At 39.3% G+C, this 23,026-nt stretch overlaps 1 protein-coding gene across 1 annotated transcript in view; it reads right to left on the bottom strand.

Annotated features, from left to right (window-relative positions):
• Positions 1 to 19,455, bottom strand: part of prkd1 (protein kinase D1) — an 80,736-nt gene extending 61,281 nt beyond the window's left edge. Inside the window, exon 1 of the mRNA XM_080871024.1 lies at positions 18,451 to 19,455. Within this exon, the coding sequence (XP_080727150.1) occupies positions 18,451 to 18,690 (240 nt within the window). The 5' untranslated portion in view covers positions 18,691 to 19,455. The remainder of the gene's footprint in view (positions 1 to 18,450) is intronic.
• Positions 19,456 to 23,026: the final 3,571 nt, after the last annotated feature.

Genomic DNA, 23,026 nt, shown 5'->3' on the forward strand with positions numbered 1-23,026 from the left:
AAGCTGTGAATCAGGACAATGTCATCAGTTGACTGCTCTGAAAATAAAAACATTTTACACACAGACTTTTAAAATAGCATGAGCCTGTCTTTCTACTGCGATCACGTCAAAGTAAATTCAAATTTGAGAGAGCTGATGAAAAGAGACAAAAAAATGAAGAGTAGTGACGCAGAGAAAGAGAAGAGCTTTGATCTCTATCAACAGATTAATAATAGACTGAGATTATCATCAGAAGGAGATGGACAGACCGATCTCACCAAATAAATTAACACAAATACAATGATGTTGTAAATTTGCAGAGACAGAACTCTATCAAAGATATTCATGTTCCTAATTGTGTTATGATGATATAATAACAAACAGCAGCCTGATAGTCCTCCTACTATTTGACAGTAAATTTGATTCAAATCTACTACTTTTAATTCAAACTGCTACATTTTTGACAGGCTTCCATTTCAGGAATACAAAATCTGTATTAAAGCTGCATATATTATATTATATCAACATCATCTATTACTGGAAAACAATGTTACTTTTATTTTGAAAGTTTAGTTTCTGCTAACTATCGTCTCTTTTACATATCATGTGACGTTGTGGTAGTGATGGATGGCATTCGGCTGTTTCCATTGTCAGATCAAACTCCAACTGCCTTAAAGTGCTATTCCCACTAACTGTACTGCTACCAGTTCTGCTGGAAACCATGCAGGCCATGAAATTGAAAAAATTAATAATAATAATAATTAATAATAAAATAAATAAAAAGGACCAAAGCAACGAGAGACTAGGGGCACAAATGTATGAGTAAGAGATGCAAAGTAACCACAGAGAAACACACAACAAAGTGGAATAGATATGAAACCCAACTCTAGAATCTGTAGCTGTTCTTTCTATTTCAGTCTTTGGTTCCTCTCTGGTGGGTGGGGGGCAATTCACAGGTCTGTGCCCAGGGACTATCTGTCTCATAATCACTGGATACAGAAGACGATAACACTGCAGGAGAAGTTTCAGATGTTTCACTTAAATCGCTAAAAGTGTTGGAGTTGCCAAAGTGCTAAAAGGTGTTAAAATCAGTAAGACTTCAAGCCTCGACTCTACATGGAGTTGTCACTTTAAAAACACAAACAGAAGATTAATTGCTCAAACTAGTCCCCACAAAGACAGGTGTATGTGAGCAAACGCACAAACGCAGCCGAGTGTAACCACAGGAAGTTAAAGGTGCAGTTCGCTGTTATGTTAAAGATCGATGAGGCACTGCTGAAAGGAGCAACACATTGACCAAGTGTAGAACACCACTGAGATTGTTATCGACCACAAAAACACACAAACACTCTTCCACGGTAGAAGAAGACACACACACCATAGCATACAATAGCATACATGAAAACAAAGATTTATATCAAACTTCTATTTTTTTTTTACATACGTCACTTCCATTGCTACATATATGTGGTCAGACCAAATCAAATTTTTTTAAGATACCACAGCACTGAAATGTGATTGAAAGCATCCATTTTTTCCAGTTATGTGGTTAGGAAGTCATTGTTTTCTTTCTTTCTCCTTATAAATTATAAAATTATGAATTCAGCATATGTATAAGAATTACCCACGAGTGCCATACACCTTGTAGTATTCATTTTCTTCTACTCTTGGATCTGTCTGGTAGTCAGAAAACTGAATATTTGATGTACGACGTGGAAGTTTTATTGGAGTAACCTACAGTTAGTGTGTCACTGCAGCTACAGCTATTTTTCTGCCTTTTCTTTCTGGCTCCTTCATGATCAGAAACTTGTCTGTGTGAGCAAATATCAGAGAAGGACAGACACTGTATATTTGTGTGTTTTTTGTGCACTAGATTTTGAGTAGCAGTGAGTAAGGATTTGGCAATGGTATGAACTCCTTATCCATATTTAAGTTTTGGGAGTGAAAATAAAGTCACACAGCGGCACTACTACCTTGGTAAGTAATGTTAGTTTTTATTTTTTCTAAATAAGCTCTAAAAATACTGGAATGTTGTGTCCCCCTGATTTTACTCTGAAATTTCCACCTATGGTGGAGGCTATGGGAGTACAGAGAAGTTACTGTCATTCCCAGAAAAACACTCTGATATGGACATGGTCATGCGCTCAGGCGCTGCTGTTAACATGAGCCTCAGTCTATAGAGTGACTCAGAGTGTGTCAAAACAATATCGGCGCACCATTACAGCAGCAGCAGCGGTCAGAATGAATAAAGGTGGGGAGGATTCCCTGCATTCATATCATTTACACCAAATTATCCAGTTTTGATGAGCCACTGCCCTCAGTATCTTCTTCTTGGCCGAGTGTGTTCTTCTTCTACAGCAGTCCATCTTTAGTGTCCCTTGTACCTGAATTACTGTTAACATTCTAGTCATTATTGTTTGACTTCTGCCATCAACAAGATATTTTGCCCACATTAGCATCACTCCTTGAAGCTGACATGCAAGAATTAGCAGTTTCTGTCACCCTAAATGATGAATTTCAAGGACAGCAGTAGGAGAGAGAAGGGTGAGGAGAGGAAACAGAGAGGAAAGAAGTTGAAAATGAGGTACATAAGAGCAAGAACATAATAGAACAAAAAAGTGGAGACGCTTTATCATACTGCCCTGAACCTTCCTTTCGATCAGCACGCTTGCATCATTATGTGTGTGTGGTGTCACCATAGCAGCGGTGTCGCCGTTGTTGTCATGGCAACAGGAATTCAGGGCCGATTCCTTTCCATCTCCTCCAGCTCTCTTTATCCAATTCAGCTCAGTTCAAGACTTCCTGTGCTGAATATGTTGAACTACAGCATCGTGGATGCTGGAGCCTGACTGACTGTTCTCTTAACATCTTGTTGTCCAACAAATATCTCTAAAGCAAAATAAAATTTCTTAAATTAAGAACATGTGATAAAGGTCCTGATGTCACTTCCTCTATAATTTTCGCCATGAGCTTATTTTATTTCCCCAAATTTTTAAGGCATGTATTCTCATTTTTCTAATCTCTTTACTCCAGACCATGCCCTGAATCATTGTTCCAATTTTTAGGACTACTGATGTATTGGAGTTAAAGTACTCCTCACTATCAGATTCTGAAGTAGAAGTTAATGTTTGTATATACTGAAAAATGCTAATTTGACAGTGAATTAAACTTAGCAGAAAAAATATATATTTATGAATGAAAAACTGATTCAATATTTTGGTTTTACATGATATGGGCTCACCACCTGCAGGAGGAATCATAAGGGTTGGGTGCAGTGTTTGGTTGCAGCCATTGAGGGTCAAACTTTGGCAATACGATCCCCAGCAGAGAAGGAAGGAGTCTTAGGTAGTGTGTGAGGTTAAGAGTTGGATTTACCTCAACACACAGCATGGGTTTTAGAACCAGTCTCCTAGAGGAGGGGCTGGACTTTGTTCTAGTCTGAATTTTCCATCAGTGAAAATTCTTGACATTCTTGCTGGCGCCCGTGTAGTAATTGTCAAACCAGTAGGCAGACAACAGAAGTGAAGGTAGCCGTCAAGCTAAATGAGTCTTTGGTGTGGTACTCAACAAAAAGATATTCAACCAAGCAGTGTGCAGCTCTTACAGTAGCCGAATCACAAGCCGAATCAAAATAGTAGGGGTTCAGTGAGGCCATGGAACAAGACTTTCGGTCAATCTTGAAGCTTCCATCCATCCATTCTCTTTTACTTATCAAATTCAGAGTTGGTGGGGGCTGGAGCCTATCGCAGATGCCATAGGGTGAAAGGCAGGGTACACCCTGGACAGGTCGCTAGTCTGTCACAGGGCTAACGCAGAGAGACAGACAACCATTTTCACTCACATTCACACCTATGGGGTATTTAGAATCACCAATTAACCTACGCCCATATGATGAAATCAGAGTACCAAGAGGAAACAGAAAAGCCCAGCAAGATGATAGATTCAAAACTAGGGCCTTCTTTGTGTGAGGCAACAGTGCTAACCACCACAGCAGCGTGTTCCCCTGGTCTCCAAGCAATTCAGGGAAATTATCAGGTTATTCCGAAGGGGAATACAGTTCTCTAATCACACAGTATATAATGTGTGCAGGGTGCTGTTAACTTCAACTCAGGAAGGTCAAAGGGATACTTTGAGGATCTCCTCAGTTCTTCTGTAGCAGAGGCGGAGTCTGGAGATGAGGTGGGTGATTTGCCCATCACTGGAGGTGAGGTCACTGAAATCGTTAACTCCTTGGCAGAGATGGGCAGTAACGCGTTACTTGTAATGCGTTACTGTAATCTGATTACCTTTTTCAGGTAACGAGTAAAGTAAGGGATTACTATTGCAAAAACAGTAATTAGATTACCGTTACTTTCCCGTAGAAACGCTGCGTTACTGCGTTACTAAAACCATGATTTTTTTGCAAGAATGTCTCATGACAGTGACGTAAGCGAGTGCGACATTCGTGACAACAGCTGTGTGCAGATCAACAGTGGATCATATATATCGAGTTAAAACTAATAAAACAAGTTTTAAAAAGGGACTTTTCCATTTGATTACATTTTGTATGATGGATTATGTAGAAAAAGTAGAATTGGGCTGAAAGATCTATCGCTTTATCACCTATTCAGGTTGTAAATCGTGTTTTTAAAAAGTAACTAAGTAACTAAGTAATTAATTACTTTTTAAAATAAGTAATCAGTAAAGTAACGGGATTACTTTTTGGGGGGAGTAATCGGTAATTAGTTACTGATTACTTTTTTCAAGTAACTTGACCAACACTGCTCCTTGGTAGCAGAACCCCTTGGGTGGATAAGGCTCACTCTAAAGAGTTCATAAAGGTCCTGGATGTTTTAGGGTTTTCCTGGTTGATACCCCTTTGTGATATCACATGGAGATCTGGGGCAGTGCCTCTGTATTGGCAGACTGAGGTCATAGTTCCCATTTTTAAGAAGAGGGACTGGAGGGTGTGCTCTGCCAAACCACACTACTCAGCCTCAAGGTGTATGTCATAGTACTGGAAAGGAGAGTCCATCTCTTAGCTGAACCTTGAACTCAGGAAGAGCAATACAACTTTTATCCTGGCTGTCAAATGCTGATCCAGCTCAGTGTCCTCTCGAGTGTTTGTGGGCGTTTGCCCAACCAATCCGCATGTGTTTTGCGGACATATGACTGCATCTCTCAGGGGATCCTGTGAGAGATACTTCAGGACAATCAGATGTCTTGGTTGTTGTTACAATCCATTCAGTCCCTATACAACCCCATAGCTTGGTCCACATTGGCAGCAGTAACCCTGAATAACCCAACTGCATTCATAACTTTATAAACAAAGGCTGGATGTGTTTGAGGAACAAACACTGCAGTGTGCTACCTGTTCTTTTTCAGCAACTGACATGTTTTTCACAGCCGTTGTAGGTTCAACTGTTTAAACAAAAAAGCAAAAATAAAACCAAACCAAAAAGTTTTATCAATCAATAGGCCAAAATTTGTCACAAATACTGAATGTAGTACTTTAGTAAGTTAGGTTCAGCTATGCCCCATAATAAGCTGGTTACCTATCCAGGATGTACCCCACCTTTTTCCCTATGACAGCAGAAAAAGGGCCCAGGACCCTCATGACTAAATTGGATAAGTGGTTAAAAAACAATAACTCATGGATCCGATCCATGGACTCATGGATAGATCTTTTTTTTAATGGAAACTGTGTCCATCTTGTCTAATCAATATATCAATATATAATGTCTACTTAAAAATAACAGTTATATATTTTAACTGAGGTCAGTTAACCCATCCATTCTCTTCAGGTTATCCTCATCAGGGTTATTGACATAAGCCCATAAGACAAGAGGCAGGGTATATCATAAACAGGTAGCCAGTGTGACCCAGGGATAACACAGACAACCATTCACACTCACAATCACACCTATGGACAATGTAGAATCAACAATTACCTATCCCCACTTGGGAGGACGTCAGAGTATGGGAAGAACATGCACACTCCACAGAGAAAGATCCCAGTCACACGGTGAAGTCAAACTCAGAACCTACTTGCTGTGAGGCAACAGTGCTAACCACCGTGCCTCTGTGCTGTAAAGATTTTATGATTAGGCAGATGGGCTTAAAAAGCCGTACCAGAAAGGGGCAAACCCTTTAGTCCAGCATGTACTTAATTAAATATAGAAATACGTATCTATTTTTATCTCAGCACAAGAAAAAAGCACAAGAATGATCAGTGACATTAATATCAACTGAATCCTGTTAGGTTAGCTAATTCTAAGGACCTGCTGTCACTGAGCCATCACTGATATTATTTAGTTATTTTATTTGTGATGGTGCTGCTAAGGAACACGGGGGTGTTAAAAGAGCCCATGGATGCTGTTACATTTGAACATAAACACAGCAATCCATCCTTATAACATAATGAGGACAAGAGTAGGCTGTCACTATAAAAACAGAACATGAAATAATCTTCAAATGTGCATGCACTTGTTTTACTTGTAGGAACTTGAATCCATATGTGGAACTCGACTTCAAAGTCAACCCAATGCAGAAAACTACATGTGTGGTATTTATGAAAAATTAATGTTCCTGCAAAGGTGAGTAAAATCTACAATTAGCTCCTTAACAACACAACAAGACTGCTATCAAAAATGATTTAAAGTCTCAGTCTAAATGCATTACTATTTGTAAATTTTGTAAACAATTTAAAGTTAAAACTTAATAGCAAATAAGTATGAGACATCTAAATAGTCTAATGTGTAATTTGGTTGCTTACGTGCCTATAAATAATATGAATAATATATGTTAATCAGATTATGCACCACTGCATGATTTTCATTTAAAAAACAAAACAAAACAAAAAACAAAATATTTATTTTTTATAAAAGGGCATCAGACCAGACCCATGGCAGTGTGCATATGCACATTATCAGGTTAAACTTTGTCCAACAGCTTTTTAAAAAATTTCTACTTGATAGTGAAAATTAAATTTTACAAAACACAAGAATGATCGGTTACAAATGTGAAAAAATAATAAATTTTTTAAAATAATGGAAGACAAAATGAGATGAAGAGAAGACGGAAGAATAAAGAGGCATGAATGGATAAATAAAAAGTAAGGAGATGAAAGAGAGCAAGAGCGAGGACAATGACATGGACAGAAAACACACATACATCTGTTCATCTTCTGTCTCATTCAAAGTGTGTATGTCTCATAATGGCCCTCAGAAGGACACTTCACAGCTGCAATCATCATCAGTTGCCAGGCAACAAGGAGAAACCACTACCGACAGAAACACAGCACACTCGGCTTCATTATTATTGTTACAGAGTGGCAGAGGCGCGTGTGTGTGCGTCCATTGTGTGTGTGTGTGTGCATGTGTGTGTGTCTGTGGTATATGGTAAGAAAACCAATCCTTGGTGAAACCCAAAGTCTTTTCTGGCATGCTATATCATAATGTTCATAGAGCTGTTCATTACATTACCATTGACCACAGTGCATGGTATGTTTTTGAACAAGACTGAAAAAAACGTTCATACCAACATCACTTTTAAACTGTGCAGACTGTGGTGCTATGCTGATGCTAATATAACAACTTCCCACATAGCAAGTAGGTCTGGCCCGAATCTGGTATCAAGCTGGCACTGCTGGCTGACTTCTGGCATGATAAGACGTATGTCATCCAGATATGGGCCAGGCCTGGCATAGATGGCACTGTCTATGTGATGGCATGCCACATCTGGCTCGATTGTGGTTTGGGTTATGTGGCCCAGTCTCATAGAAAACAGGCCTCTGGCATCAAGCTGGCACTTCTGACTGACTGGTGTCATGGCAGAGTGTATGTCAGCCAGATGTGGGCCAGGTCTGGCAATGACGCCACTGTTTATCCGATGGCATGCCATATCTGGCCCGATTATGGTTTGGTTTATGTGGCCCAGGCCCATAGAAAACAGCTCTGGCTGGGATCCGGCATCAAGCTGTCACCTCTGACTGACTAGTGTCATGGCAGGGTGTATGCCCAGATGTGGGCCAGGTCTGGCAATGATGCACTATTTATGTTCCTATTTTAGTTAGAAGACCCAAATGCCATGTTGCAATACTATACTGCTATGGTAGCCTACGTTTCAAATGCAGATTTGACAGGTTTGTGAGTGTACACTTTATCCAAAACCTAGTGACGGTTTACTCATCTTTGCCAGTGGGTGGCTGTAACTCAGGAGGTAGAGCAGGTCACCTACTGATCGGAAGGTTAGTGGTTTGATCCCTGGCTTCTCCAGTCTGCATGTCGTGAGTGTGAATGTAGTTAGGAGGCACTCAGTTAAGAGAAAGTGTGTGGTTGGGTGAATGTGGTATGTTGTATAGAGCACTTTGAGTAATCTGGGTGACTCGAAAAATGCTATATAAGAATCAGTCCATTCACTGTCTGAACAGAGTTTCGTCGTGTTACTTTTGCACTATTACGCACGTTGTTATTACATGACTTAATTAAGGTACACATTAGGCTGACATTTAGGGCCAGAGCTGAAACTGCTCTGGGCCAGCACAGGGCCAGCAGTGTGTCTGCAACTGGCCTTGTGTGGGCCACCTTTCGCAAACCAGATCTGGGCCCCCAAAGGGCCCTCATTCTTTGTGGTATGTGGGCCATGTGTAAGCACATTGTGTGCCAGATCCGGACCATACCAATTTTGCTATGTGGGTTATGTCATCAACAGACTTTCCAATTTAGGAATGTTTCATCTTAGCCGTCACACTCAGGTGTCACATTTTATTTGGTACCTTCCAATATATTGGGATGATATGCCACATTTTTGCAGGGGACAGATTGTCTTTAAATCTGGCTTTTATCTAGTGGAAGTCAACTACTGGTTAATCCGCCTTTTGCTACCAGTGCTTTGGACAGTGAAGAAATTTGCCAGAAACAAAAAGCCACAAACTACACAGATTTTGTATAGTTGAGACTATACAGTATAGCTGATACACATAAAAGCATGGCATTGTTACAATTGTCAAATGTGACTAAAAAGAAATGTGCAAATCCATAGCTGCATCCCTACTGAAATCCAAAGCTGATGAAAAGACTGAAATACCATTTTGGAGTAGTTTGACAATTATTGTGAAAAAAGAAGAAATTATGATAACATAATAAAGCTGAGAAGGTAAGAATGTCCCATATGACTAAAAGAAATGCCTTATACTATTATTATTATCTATTATATTATTATTTATATATCTTGGTGAGACATTTGGGACAGATGTGTTCAAATAAAACACATTTTTCATCTACATGTTCAATGCCAGAATGATGAACTGTATATATTGCGTGTTTTTGCTTGTATCTTGTAAGAGGAAGGGTGTTTGTATCAAGGAATGTGAAAAAAATATATTAATGTAGCTCTGATCAACCTTCAGAGTCTAGAACATGTAGAATAGCATTCTTCTTACTCGCTGAATAGAGCAAAATGTAGTTGCTAGTTTAGTTTTGGTGATTTATATCATCAAACCAAGCAGCAACAACCGGGACAGAACATTAAAGCCGATGCAGAAGTGACAAAAAACAAATCCACTTCTTTTTGTTAATTACACACTTTTCAGCCAAGAAATAAAATGCTGGCAGCTTTGATCACTATAGCTATAACTCCAAATCCAAACCAGTTAGGATGCTGTATAACGTCGAACGTCTATTCAAGAAAACCGGACTTACTGTACATAAAGAAATGCACAATGATCATGTTTTGTTCTATAAGGACTGCATTGCCTCAGCCAAATCTGCTTACTACTCTGGTTTAATTAGTTCTAATGAAGGTAACTCCAGGTCCCTCTATTCATTGTTCAGTAACATTACAAAACCTCCAGACACATTCCCCTCCCAGATGTATTCTGTTGATTTTTGCAATTCTCTTATCTCTTTTTTCACTTGTAAAATCTCAGACATTCACCGTCAACTTAACTCTTTAGGAGCTCCTGACTCTGAAGTAGACTTCCTGGTTCCCCCACTGTCTTCCTGTCAGCTATTTTCAAGCTTTACTCTTCCCTCCATAACTGATGTATCTAATCTCATTAAAAAATCTAAGCCATCCACCTGTCAACTTGACCCTCTCCCTACTGTGTTAGTTAAAGCCTGTCTTCCCTCTTTAGCACCTCTCATAACCAATATTATTCATTCCTCCCTGAACACTGGGATTGTTCCTGAAGCACTGAAAAAGGCTTCTGTTATTCCAACTCTCAAAAAGCCTGGTGCAGACCCCAATAACTTTGATAATCTTCGCCCTATATCAAATCTCCCCTTTATTTCAAAAATTCTTGAAAAAGTTGTCGCCGCCCAGCTTCATTCACATCTCAATGACCATAATCTCTATGAACAATTTCAATCTGGTTTCCGCCCCAATCATAGCACAGAAACTGCTCTGTTAAGGATTACCAATGACCTTCTGATGGCAGCTGATTCTGGTCTCCTATCCATTCTCATCCTTCTTGATCTTAGTGCGGCGTTTGATACCATTTCTCACAATATTCTCCTGAACCGGTTAGCTTCCATTGGTATTAGTCATACCCCACTTACCTGGTTTACCTCCTATCTCTCAGACCGCACTCAGTTTATCCAACTTAAATCCCATTCTTCAGCTCTCTATCCTGTTTCTGCTGGTGTGCCCCAGGGTTCAGTATTGGGGCCTCTTTTATTCATTATTTATATGCTTCCTCTTGGTTATATATTCCGAAAATATAATATAAATTTTCACTGTTATGCCGATGACACCCAGCTCTACCTTTCTTCTAAACCCAATTCATCCCTCCCACCTACCTCCCTCTCAGACTGTCTTATTGAGATTAGATCCTGGTTCTCCTCCAATTTCCTCAAACTTAACAGTAATAAAACTGAAGTTTTACTTGTTGGTACACCATCTATCTTAACCAAATCCCACAGCTTTTCCATTAACGTTGAAAATTCTCCCACCCTTCCCTCCCCTCAGGTTAAGAGTTTGGGTGTCATACTTGATAATACTCTTTCATTCCAGTCTCACATTAATTACATAACACGGTCTGCTTACTTCCATTTACGTAATATTCACCGACTCCGTCCCTTCCTTACTCCCCATGCTGCTGCCATCCTTGTCCATAGTCTTATTACATCCCGTATTGATTACTGTAATTCCCTCCTATTTGGTCTCCCTAAAAAGGTCCCTTCATAAACTCCAACTTCTTCAAAATTCTGCAGCTCGGGTCATAACTTGCACTCCGTTAAGTGCTCATATTACCCCAGTTCTTCAGCAGCTTCACTGGTTGCCCATAGAAGCCAGGATAAATTTTAAAATCTTACTTCTTGCATACAAGTGTATCCATAAATCTGCTCCTTCATATTTGTGACCTGCTCCATATCACCACTGTTTCCCGCACTCTCAGATCATCATCTGCTATTCATCTTACTGTTCCGTCCTCACACCTTATCACTATGGGGAACAGAGCTTTCAGTCGCTCTGCTCCTCGGCTCTGGAACTCTCTTCCTCCTGCACTAAGAAATATTGACTCCCTCTCCGTATTTAAGACACAGCTCAAAACACATCTGTTTAAACTGGCTTATTCGCTTTAATGCTGATTTTATCTGTTGTCACGCTCTGTTTTGTAATTTTAACTTATTTTATGTATTTTATGACTATTGTTCCTTTTATTAATTGTGTTTTTTGTAAGGTGACCTTGGGTTTCTGAAAGGCGCCCTCAAATAAAATGTATTATTAATATTATTATTATTATTATAAAATCCCACATAGCAAAATTGGCATGGCCCAGACCTGGCCCACACAATATGCTTACACATGGCCCACATACCGCAAATAATGAGGGCCCTTTGGTGGCCCAGATCTGGTTTACCAGAGGTGGCCTACACATGGGCCAGCACAAGGCCAGTTGCAGACACACTGGTGGTCCTGTGCCGGCCCATGTGTGGACTACCTCTGGCAGACCCTGATTTGGGCCACCAAAGGGCCGTCATTCTTTGCGGTATGTGGGCCATGTGTAAGTTGTGTGCAGCCACGGGCCAGTTGCAGACACACTGCTGGCCCTGTGCTGGCCCAGATGTCAGCCTAATGTGTACCTTAATCAAGCCATGTAATAACAATGTACCGGAACATAACAGTGCAAAAGTAACATGACAAAACACTGTTCAGACAGTGAATGGACTGATTCTTTTATAGCGCTTTTCTGCTCTCTTGGATTACTCAACGTGCTCTATACAACATGCCACATTCACCCAATCTCTCTAAAGTGAGTGCTTCCTAACTACATTCATACACATGCAGACTGGAGGAGCCAGGGATCAAACCACTAACCTTCCGATCAGTAGGTGACCTGCTCTACCTCCTGAGTTACAGCCACCCACTGGCAGAGATGGGTAAACCGTCACTAGGTTTTGGATAAAGTGTACACTCACAAACCTGTCAAATCTGCATTTGAAACGTTGGCTACCATAGCTGTATAGTATTGCAACATGGCATTTGGGTCTTCTAACCCGATCCTAGTTCTAGCAACATTCTCTTTCCCTTTCTGAACTCATCTGAATAAGCGCTTGCAGACAAATCAGATCTTCACTGTCAATTATTACGGAATTTTTACTATTTAACATAGCCAGAACATATAATGTAATGTAATTGTAAGGCATAAGTACATTCTAAGACACCTGGAAGGTAACATCTACTACACTCCAAAACTATGGCAAAATGCAACCTAACTTTTCTTACACATCTTAAGCATCTTAAACATTTTGTTAGTCAGTTGAAATAAACTGAGTGCTTAAAAACACGCATTCAACAAGCTTAAAAATAGAGAAAAGCAATCGTTTGACCTGAGTCACCACAAATATTATTTACTCTAACATCAACCTAAGACATAAAAAGACCATTATTGTATTCCCACTTTAACATTATTCCTGGTAAATACTGAATTGATAAAGTGACTCTGCTGCTGAAATGATGAAATGCATTATAGAAATAAAACACAAAATTCAACTGGTTCCTCTATCACAAGTCATATTTTTATCACAACAGAATGTCATTGTGCATGGCATATTACTCTCATATTATGGACGTTTATTACTAATGATCAGAGTGTTGGGGTCTCACTGGTGAAAGTAAGTCTATTACTGTTACATTACTTCCACAGTACTCCATAAAATGACCTGCAACCCATTGTCACATAATTAATAATGAGGACATATTTATGATCTTTCTTTTAGTTTTTGTTATCTATGAACACAAAACTGACAACAAAATGCACAGTTAAAAATCATCCCACAGTGATTCTACTGGTAGAAATGGAGGCTACAATGCTGCAAGCCTGACTGCTCATCACTGTGTTTATTACTCGAATTTGCCTTAGTTCCTGGCTGCTGGGGCCAGCATACATTTAGCTATAACATCCCTGTAGGTTTTTCACTAGCTTTTTGTTAGCATGCTATCTGCGCAGATGTTTGCAAAGAATTGTGTTAGGAACACAATGCAATTGTTTTTGTCCTAGAGGCAGTTTGCACTTTACCATTGCATTCTTGTTCTTTTGTGCAATAAAAATAAAAGTACTGTCTGTATCTCTACTCCCCAAAAACTGTAGCTCAGCTCATACAACCCAGTGCACAGGAAGAAAAAACTTTGTAACTTTCTGTCAACAGTTACAATTTTTTTGTCAACAGTTACAATTAACTGTAATGTAATTACTTAACTTCGTGCTGCATTACTGAAAAAATGTGATGTGATTACAATACACGACACTTTGGAATGCACTACACGCACAACAGCTAAGGGGCCACTGGTATATATTACCCAGTCCCATTTATAAAATTAAAATTAAGATAAAATAATAGACATTAATTGCAATTATATTGATACTGAAGGGCTTGATGTTTTACATTGTAGCTTTTGGAGTGGACGTTGGTTTGATTAGGTGTTGGAGAAAGAGAAAAAGTAATTTGCAACAACATTATTGTTATTTGTGGAAATAAGAGAATAAAAACACGCCTGCATTCATAAACTCCTCTGAGATTTCTCTCTGCTTGCCTATGTGAGAAATAGGACATCTATCACATTCATAAGGACATCGACACTGTCTGTGTGTGTGTCAGCGTGGTTTAATTATGAGTGCTCGGTAACAGCTTTGCAGTTCAATTCAGTTCATAAAGCAAAAGCCAGAAAAACAGAAAAACCCCTGCAGAGCGAGTGAACAAAGGCAGAATTAATCATGTTTCCAATGAGAAACAAGCCTCAGAGTGAGTCACCAACTGACTAACACTCCTTTCCAGACTCACATACTGTAGGCTTTACACATAGAGCGAAAAACTGCTAAACACACTGCACGCCATCAGAGAAATGTTGTGTGTTCATGTGTTAGTCTGTTCAGCAGCAAAGGCTTGCTGCTGCACCTCAAATCTCCTGCTGCATGTAACAAATAAAAAACACTGTATCAAAAGTCTAAAAATGCAGCCATGTTTGCGAGGATGGATACATTCGAATGCCTTATTTGAGCATCTGATACATTGTCAATACAGTTATTTTAAAACAAACAATTCATGAAACTGTTTGTCAACAATAAATCTTTTTTAACAGCAATTAACTTAAACAAATTACCCTCGGTGATATACTAAATTCTTTTGTGCCAAATTTTGTTTCATCTGCTGGTGAAAGAATCGAATAGAAACCACCATCCTTATTATTGTTGACGTATATAACAAAGCTTAATATAAGCTTTGTCACAACTAGTCAGCATTCCTGAGGTAAAGTTGCTGTACTGGAAACAAACCTGTATAGTGTATAAAAACTGATTTGTAAAGGTGTGGAAAGTGACATAGCAACAGTATTCCCCTTTCTACTATTCTAAGCCTATGTGTTAGTTCAGTATTAAGCTCTGCAATCATCTGCCCACTTCCCTAGGTGTTCAGCTTCTTTACATCACTACCGCTCTCCCACACTGTCAAACTCAACACTGGCATCGTTGTTCCAGTCCAATCATCTTCTTCCTCAACTGAGCCAATCAGACTCACTTCTGTGTGGTTTAAATCACAAACCACTTCTGTCATTCTGCCTTTCATACATGCAGTGGTGTTTATGATGTTTCTTTTGTCATGCTATCACATTTTTAATCATGTGTCCCCCTCTTAGTGACATCCTCGAACCTATTCCTGATCAAGATCAGCCAGAGCCATTTGAATCCTCATCTGTGTGAAATTCTAGTAGAGGGAGCTCCTGTATTGTGTCCCATCAGAAGTACTCTTCTCTGCATCTTCTTGCCCAATCATAGTGCATGAGAAAATATGAGAGCTTGCTGTTGCATTAGACATGACTCAGTCTGGACTGCAAGTCAGTCCACCTCCTCAACAAACCCCCATTCCTGCTGTTTCTGCTCCTTCTAAAACAATTACGTGCAAGCAAAATAGAACCAGGAAGTCTGCTGCATCACCTCCCCTTCCACAGGAAAAGCATAAAATTCCGTGAAGCTCGGATCCTTGGCCATCTACCAGCAACATGGATGTGACGCAGTTATGCCTTTTCTAAATGCCGTCGACTTTCACCTTCAAGTGATGGAGAACCCAAACTGCGTACACTCACCTTTGATCTCTTCCACTCAGCCAGTTTTGCTCCTTGGGCTCAGTGGCATCCTTCTGGAATTCAAAATGTTATTTTGCTGTTATTTTAATGTTCAGGTGTAAAAGACGTCATTTTCAACCTAGTCTTTGAAACTCTCTGATGGATTGTGTTGAATAAAGTTAAGCTTCCAGCTGTGTGTCACCTCTTGGATGATTTCTTCTCATTGATCCTCAGTTCAAGAATTTCAGCTTCTATTCTCAAATTAAAATCCCCATTTCATCATTTAGAGATTGCCTTTTCAATATTCAGTCTTTTGGTATTTGCTTGATTCAGTCTCATTAGGTAAGGGTTGTGGCTCAGATTTAAGGTTCTGGTCTATGCTGCTGAATAACTGGTACAGAGTAAGTTTTTTTATGATGACATAGTATTTTTTTCTGACTCTCTCAAGCCCTTCACAGTTGCACCATCATCTATAAGTTTTGAAGGTATTCTCAAAGGGTAAAACTGAGTTCTCAGTTTTAAAAAGTTATTTTACAAAAAGTGCAAAAACAGTGAGGTGAAACACCTGCATATGAACATTACTTTTATTTTAACATCCAGGACGGAAACAATTGCATTATGCTGCTAACATAACTTTGGCTCTTTGCAAGCATAAACAACGTGCTACTGTATTGTTAAACTAGCCAAGAGCTATGTTGAAGCTGAGTGAAAGCCAACTCAGCAGCCAGACCCTGAACTTCTACAGGAAAAAAAGAAAGAACAAGAAGTGATGAGCAGTCAGACTGCTGCCTCCATTTCTACCTGTTCTTGTTTCTAATATAGAATCACCATGGCGATTGTTTTAAAGTATCTTTGTGCTGGTTTTCATGTTTGCTTTGTTCTGTTGGTTTTGTTTTCATACCTAAATACTAAGAGAAAAATCATGTATGTGTGTCCTTGTTAGGATAGAGATTTGTGCTGATATGTGGTACTGTAGACTGTGTTTAATTGTAATTATGAGACAATGTGTTTTAGTTCATTTCAATGTAACCAGTAGTGTAAAAACTTTCTCCTGGAATTAATTAATATTTTGAATTACTTTTTAAGAAAACTGTTCTGTGTCAACACGTTTTCATCCCAACACGTAACATGCAGACACTATGTGACAAATCATCAGCATGTTGCGCGTTCTGAGGCATGAGAGCAGGTTGGAATAAATCTATAAATTTAAGATTATGGTTAGGGTTGCAATAGAAAGCTGGCAAGAGAATAAAAAGGAAGCAAATAGAAAGCCACGAAGCAGCTTTCTATTCACTTCAATTAGGAATCTGGAGCGTTTAATAAGGACACGGAGGGGTAGCTTTCGCGTTACTATGACACGGCTTGGACCGCGACAAATCGTCGGTATGTTACGCGTTGGGAATGTGAATGCTCTGTCTGTGTAATGTGCAACACATTACTTTGTTGAATGATGAGCCCAACACTGATCACAACAAAGATGAGAAATACCTCCAACATGCACAAACATTTGACTACACAGCACGCAATTAATCTGCATGACTGTAATGCCTTTGAGATGCTGCTTAGCGATGGTGGTGAGTCTAAAAGCCAAAGAGAACCTAATGAGAATCAGTAAAAGAATTAAATCAATAAGTGATATCCATAACGGAATCGGAATTGGTAAATTCTTATTAATGCCCTTCCCTGCTCATCTCACTCACTTTTTAATCCTTTTTCTTGATACAGGATTGATGAGTAAATGTTTCCCTTGGTCTACCCTTGGGCATGACTCTCTCTGCCTTCTACACCTGTTCTGAATTTCCTTATCATCCAGGAAGGACAACAGATTGTTACACCACCCACAGTCTCACTCTGTGGATGTGATTTCTGACTTACCTGTATTCCCAGTGAGTTCCACTCAAGCCTCCAACCCCACTGACCTGCCTTCCCACTCTCCACCACCACTTGTCTCTTCTTGCTGGATACTTGCCTGTAACGTATAACCTCCTCTATGATTCATGTCCGGATAATCCACAAGTAAGGCAATTCCATTGCTTCACAAGATTCTTCCGATATTAAGATTGGCCAGAAATAACACTCTCTTTCCTCTTGTACAGATTATCCACTTGTTTTCTGATAACCAGTATCCCTTTCTGAACTACTCTCCAGTTCCCAGAACTATCCAACAACTTGTTCAATAATCCTTTTAAATCTGACACATGTGAGATAAATCTCTCTTTGGAGTCTGACCTGTAGTTCTGAAAGCTGGCACCACTGTGCCAAGAATAGCAATGCATTTTATTTAAGAAATGGATGTCTTCCCACTATTGATGGCTGACTACTCATTATTGATGACTTCCTAATTTGCAAAGTAATCCAGTGGCTGGTTTGTACCCAGTTGCGGGTCAATTTAATTAATATATGTCTGACACCCCCAATTAAAAAATAAACTAAAACAAACAATAACCTACAACATTAACCTTCAAATGTTTTTGTTTGTTTGTTTTATTGAAGGAAGAAAACCAAACCAGAAAGTGTTTAAAAATTCAAGAAAAAAATTATGATCTGTAGATCATATTCGTTTTAAATACTGTAGTGCAGTGTCCACTTCCCTTTTAAAAAAAAAAAAACTAAAATATATACTGGGTCAGAGAGGACTGTGACATCATCTGTGAGGTCACGAAACCCCCAAATAAGAAACCCACTGAAAAATCCAAACTCCTTATTGCACTTCCTTTGGTCCTCAACAAAACACTTGGCAAGTTTAAAGTAGATCAGAGAGACGAAAAGCGTGAAATGAAATTATCTGTGTTTATGGTCTATATTTAATGAATTTTAAACCCGTGAAAGATTTATGTCACCAATGTAACTTCTTTACATTATGATTACTCTGTCAGGACTTAGAGGATTTTAGAACTTGATTTTAGAACTTGGTTTAAACTCTTTAGTTACCTTTTGGTCCACGATGGAGCACGCCACCTCCCGGACCTGACTGAGGCTGAACTCCGCGGCATCCAGCAGCACGGGCTCCCGGCTCAGACCGATCTGGATGTGGAAGGAGATCACACCACCACCTCCTCCTCCTCCTCCTACACCACCACCACCCCCTCCCCCGGCGCCGGTGTTGGTGTTGTTTGTGCCCCCTGAGAACGGGAGAGGGCTGGGCGCACGGATCAGCGGAGGCGCACTCATATGAGCCTTTTCACCACCGGTTTCTAACTCTGCCAAGAAACAATTAGGAGTCACGACGACGTGAAACGACCGCACGGGTGAATGAATAGGGAAATTAGCGACACGTCCAGGTGGAGCAGCCAGAGCAGGGATTTACACCGTGGAGAGGTGCGAGAGGCTCGGACGCACGGAACTCCCCAAAGCGTCAGAAAAGTGCAAGAGGATAAAAAGAGTTTCCGACAAAAAAGACGACTGATTAACTAAAATAAAACTAACTGAAAAAAGAAAGGGAGCCGCGAGAAGACAAACAGCGCGGGTGTGAACACAGAGGCAATTAGAAGAGCCATAATGACTACATGACTGGACCAGAGAGCAGCGTGGAAACCGGTGATGCGGGTGACAGAGCCATGGACGTCAACAGTGGCTGGAGAGGAGGAGGAGGGGAGTAAAGGAAAGGAGAGGAGAGAGGGAAATGTCCTGGACTGAGGGATGGTGGATGAATGATGGATGAATGGAGAGGTTTAGAATTCAGAAGCTGATGAGACTGTGCGTTCTGTTCACTTATGTAAATCCAGATATTTGCAGATTTTCAAAATCCCAAATTCTGTCTCTACTCCGTCTATCCTCTCTTCATCTACTGTCCCAGTAATTATTACTGTATTCAACTACTAATTTCTTAACAATATATGCAGTTATGGTTGAGAAATTGATTTTTGGATATACTAATCTAAAACTAGTGAAATATTACCTCTTGAGTTTGTCTTTTGCTGACAAGGCATTTGTTACCCTAATATGGATGTATGGGGTGGGGGGTGGGGGGTTAGGGTGACTTTAGTAAAGTGCAGAGGAGGCAAAACACAGGTTGAAACTCTCCTCACTGGTTTGATTCGGGTAAGTGTCGGGCAGTCAGGTTACTGTCTGGGCTTGCCATTTTGCCATAGACCCATTAATTCCCAGTAATGTTGAGATGGCTTTTTACGATTAGATTAATTATGTAGGATGTTTAATGTGGTTGCAAACGTGGGTCAAGCAGTTAACTCAGGAGCAGATTCTTTTTTTAAAGGTAATTTTGCTTTCTTCTTGTATGCAGCCTCTTTTTTGGTTTGCAGTGCAGAAAAGCATAGACTGTACCAGAAATGGAATTTGTAATAAAGTTAATCTGTTTTCATGTAACATAATTTTGTCTGTGATTTTCTTTAATCAAGACAGAGATTATTGCCACTGGAAACAATTTAATTTTGTCCACCTAAATCTAATGGATTGCAGTCTCCGCAGACAGAAGGGAATAAATAGAATACAATTAAAAAATAGACTTGGTGAAGAACAAAGTAAGGATGCATTCATTTTCTTTGTATTATCGTGGGGTCTTTACCTTACAATATAAAGTGTGATGGTTAGTGTGATTTCATGCTATATAAATAAGACTGAATTTAAATGACTAAAAGCCCTGTGACGAACTGGCGACCTGTCCAGGGTGTACCCTTCTCTCGCCTTAAGACAACCCCCCCCCCCCCCCCCCCCCCCCCAAAAAAAAAAAGGATAAGTGGAAGAGAATGGGATAATGGATGGATGGACTGACTAAATAATATTTTTTTTATTGAATTTTGACAGACTCTTACTTCTCTATTTAATAAAAATGCGAGATACCCTCCTGCTTAAAAACCTAAAATATTAACATAAAAACATGGTATTTAATAGGAATTTGAAAAATGTTAACAGAACCTAAGAAAATGAGGTGAAAAATGAATTTGATCATTTTAGTCACCTTTTCCCCCTGTTTTTATTTTATGAACTATAGAAAGTAGGACTTCCAGTAGTTGAATAAACTATAGATCTGAGAACAGACTGGGGACAGAACCACAGTAGTGTCTATGCTTGTTAGACTATGAATAATATTGTAAATGTCCTACTGTGGAGTTACAGAGAGGTCGGAGTTGTAGAGTAGTGTGTGAGTCTTACTTAGGCATCAAAATCACTTGTTCGGGGTTAAACAAACATTACAGTTCGAGGTAAATTACAACAGGATCAGGTGGTGAGTAGTAGCTGGTCTACTAAATATGCACATGCTGGAATACAGAGGTGGGAATTAAGGAAGTAGAAATACTTTAGTACTGTACTGAAATAATATTTTCAGATATCTGCACTTTACTCCAGTATTTATCTTTATTTTTAAATATCAGTACTTTCAACTCCTTACATTTCCCAAACAGGCTCTTTATTTCAGGTTTAATACATTTGAAGGACGATTTCAGAGCGCTGCATGTCTTTGAACATCAAACTGAGCCTAAATGGTGGGATGGCATATCCATCATGGTGGCTTATCACATGTAAAGTGATGAAAGAGGCAAAACCATATAATTTATACATCATTCATAGCTCTATGCTCAGGGGTTTAACTGGGCTGGAATGAGCTGGAACAGTATTTTTGGTGAAGATGTCCATAGGCTGTGGTTGCGGTGCTTCAGCATCTAGCTAGCATTACAGAAGAGAAGTGAGCATAATGTTCAGCTCAGTACTGCTCACTGCAAAACAAAGTTAAGTATACTAACTTTGTGTTATTCAAGCTCTCAACATATTAGTGCAGAACAAACAGGTGAGCTTGTTGGACTGGGGTCACTTTACAGTAAAGCACTGTGTTGGACTGGTGGGCAGAGGATGTGATGCAGCATGACACCTTAACGTTGCCAGATATCGTCGGGAATTTTACTTGAATTTGTAGCAAATCCAGGTAATGATGCTCTTAACAGCTCAATTACCGAATGACATTCAGTAATTGATCCAGTAGGAATTCTTTTGTGACATTTTGAAAATAGACGACAGAGACTGACTGGTTCAAAGAAAATAGGCAGATATGCTCATTTTAATTTTAAAACTAAAGGATTCTATTTGTTTTAACTTGAAATTAATCATGACAATAAATAAAGTCTTCTCTACCTCATTCCAGCAGCATGTTTTACAGTGCACCTGTTGCATCTGCAGCTTGATAATGTTCTGTCGGCTCACTGCAGACTGAGAGTGAAGGGTACTGGTTGCTAGGAGACATGCACATATATATACACAAAGACACACTTCAGCCAGCCCTCCTACGCTTCAACCTTGCCTCCATTTAGTCCCGTTTATTACCAAGGATGATGCCAGAATTGTGGCATATGGTATGTGTGTGTACTTGTGTGTCCATCTTTGTGAGGACCGATTTGAGTTTCTGAGCATGAGGCGGAGGATATTTTTGGAAAACGAGAACATCCCAGTCCTCGCTTGCGGACAGAGGTTCAAAAAGCTGGGTGAGAGTTCAAATTGAGTCTAAGGATCAGGTGTAGGTTAAGGCTAGAGTTTTAAAGTTGAGCTTTGCATAAGAGGCATTGTGCCAAAAAGGGAAGTGCAAATGTGTGACTCCAGAGAGAGGAAGAGTCGTAGCAAACAACCAACAGGGTCAAAGCAACTAAATATAATTAATATTAACTTGTAAAAGATTCAGTGGATACAGAAATGTAATTAAATAAAATAGCGAGACCACATTCATGCAAGAAATTTGGCTATAGGGGATTATGTGGTGTGATTTCAAGTTTACCAACCCTGCTCAATGATTCTGAATCCCCTGAGCAACAATAATAAATCTACCTATTCATCTTCATCTGTGAAGGTTCTACCTCTCTTTCCATGCACTTTATCAGCAAAGTGTGAAATTCAGTACATTTATGTGTTAGATGCAGACATTTTAACAAAAACATATACAAAACACACATATATATATATATATATATATATATATATATATATATATATATATATATATATATATATATATGAAACTGGAAAGACAATAAATCAATGTTAACATGCTGTTCGTGTATCTTTAGGCAGGTACTGCTGTTTTTCCTGAGCCCTATATTTGAGCCCTTCTGATGTCATATTGTTGTTAAAAGTACAACATTTTATTTTTAGCAACTCCAATGTAATGAATGTTACATGTAATGAATCCATACTGTAGATGTGTGAACGCATATGATTGGATTACTGTTACTCTTGCAAAAACGTCAGGACTTCCCTGTATTTTTTGTGTATTTTTTTCCAGGTTTTGCTGACATATGTTTCCTTTACTTTTGGTTTGGTTATGGATAACATCCTCTAAATTATCAGGAAGCACATAATTACACACCGTAAGCCTTTCTGTAAGAAATAAAGGTAAATGAAAATTCCCTCTTTATGTAGTGAGCCTGTAGAGCCATTAGGGTCTGTGCAGTAGCACTGAACATTAGCTTATTATTATAAAATATCATTTTAATTGTAATAATATAATCAGACAAGAGATGTCAGAAGGATTTCCTAAAACTGATTGTAAAATTTGGATTGGTGTTAG

The sequence above is a fragment of the Rhamphochromis sp. 'chilingali' genome (genome assembly GCF_963969265.1).
Source record: "Rhamphochromis sp. 'chilingali' genome assembly, chromosome: 21".
NCBI lineage: Eukaryota > Metazoa > Chordata > Actinopteri > Cichliformes > Cichlidae > Rhamphochromis > Rhamphochromis sp. 'chilingali'.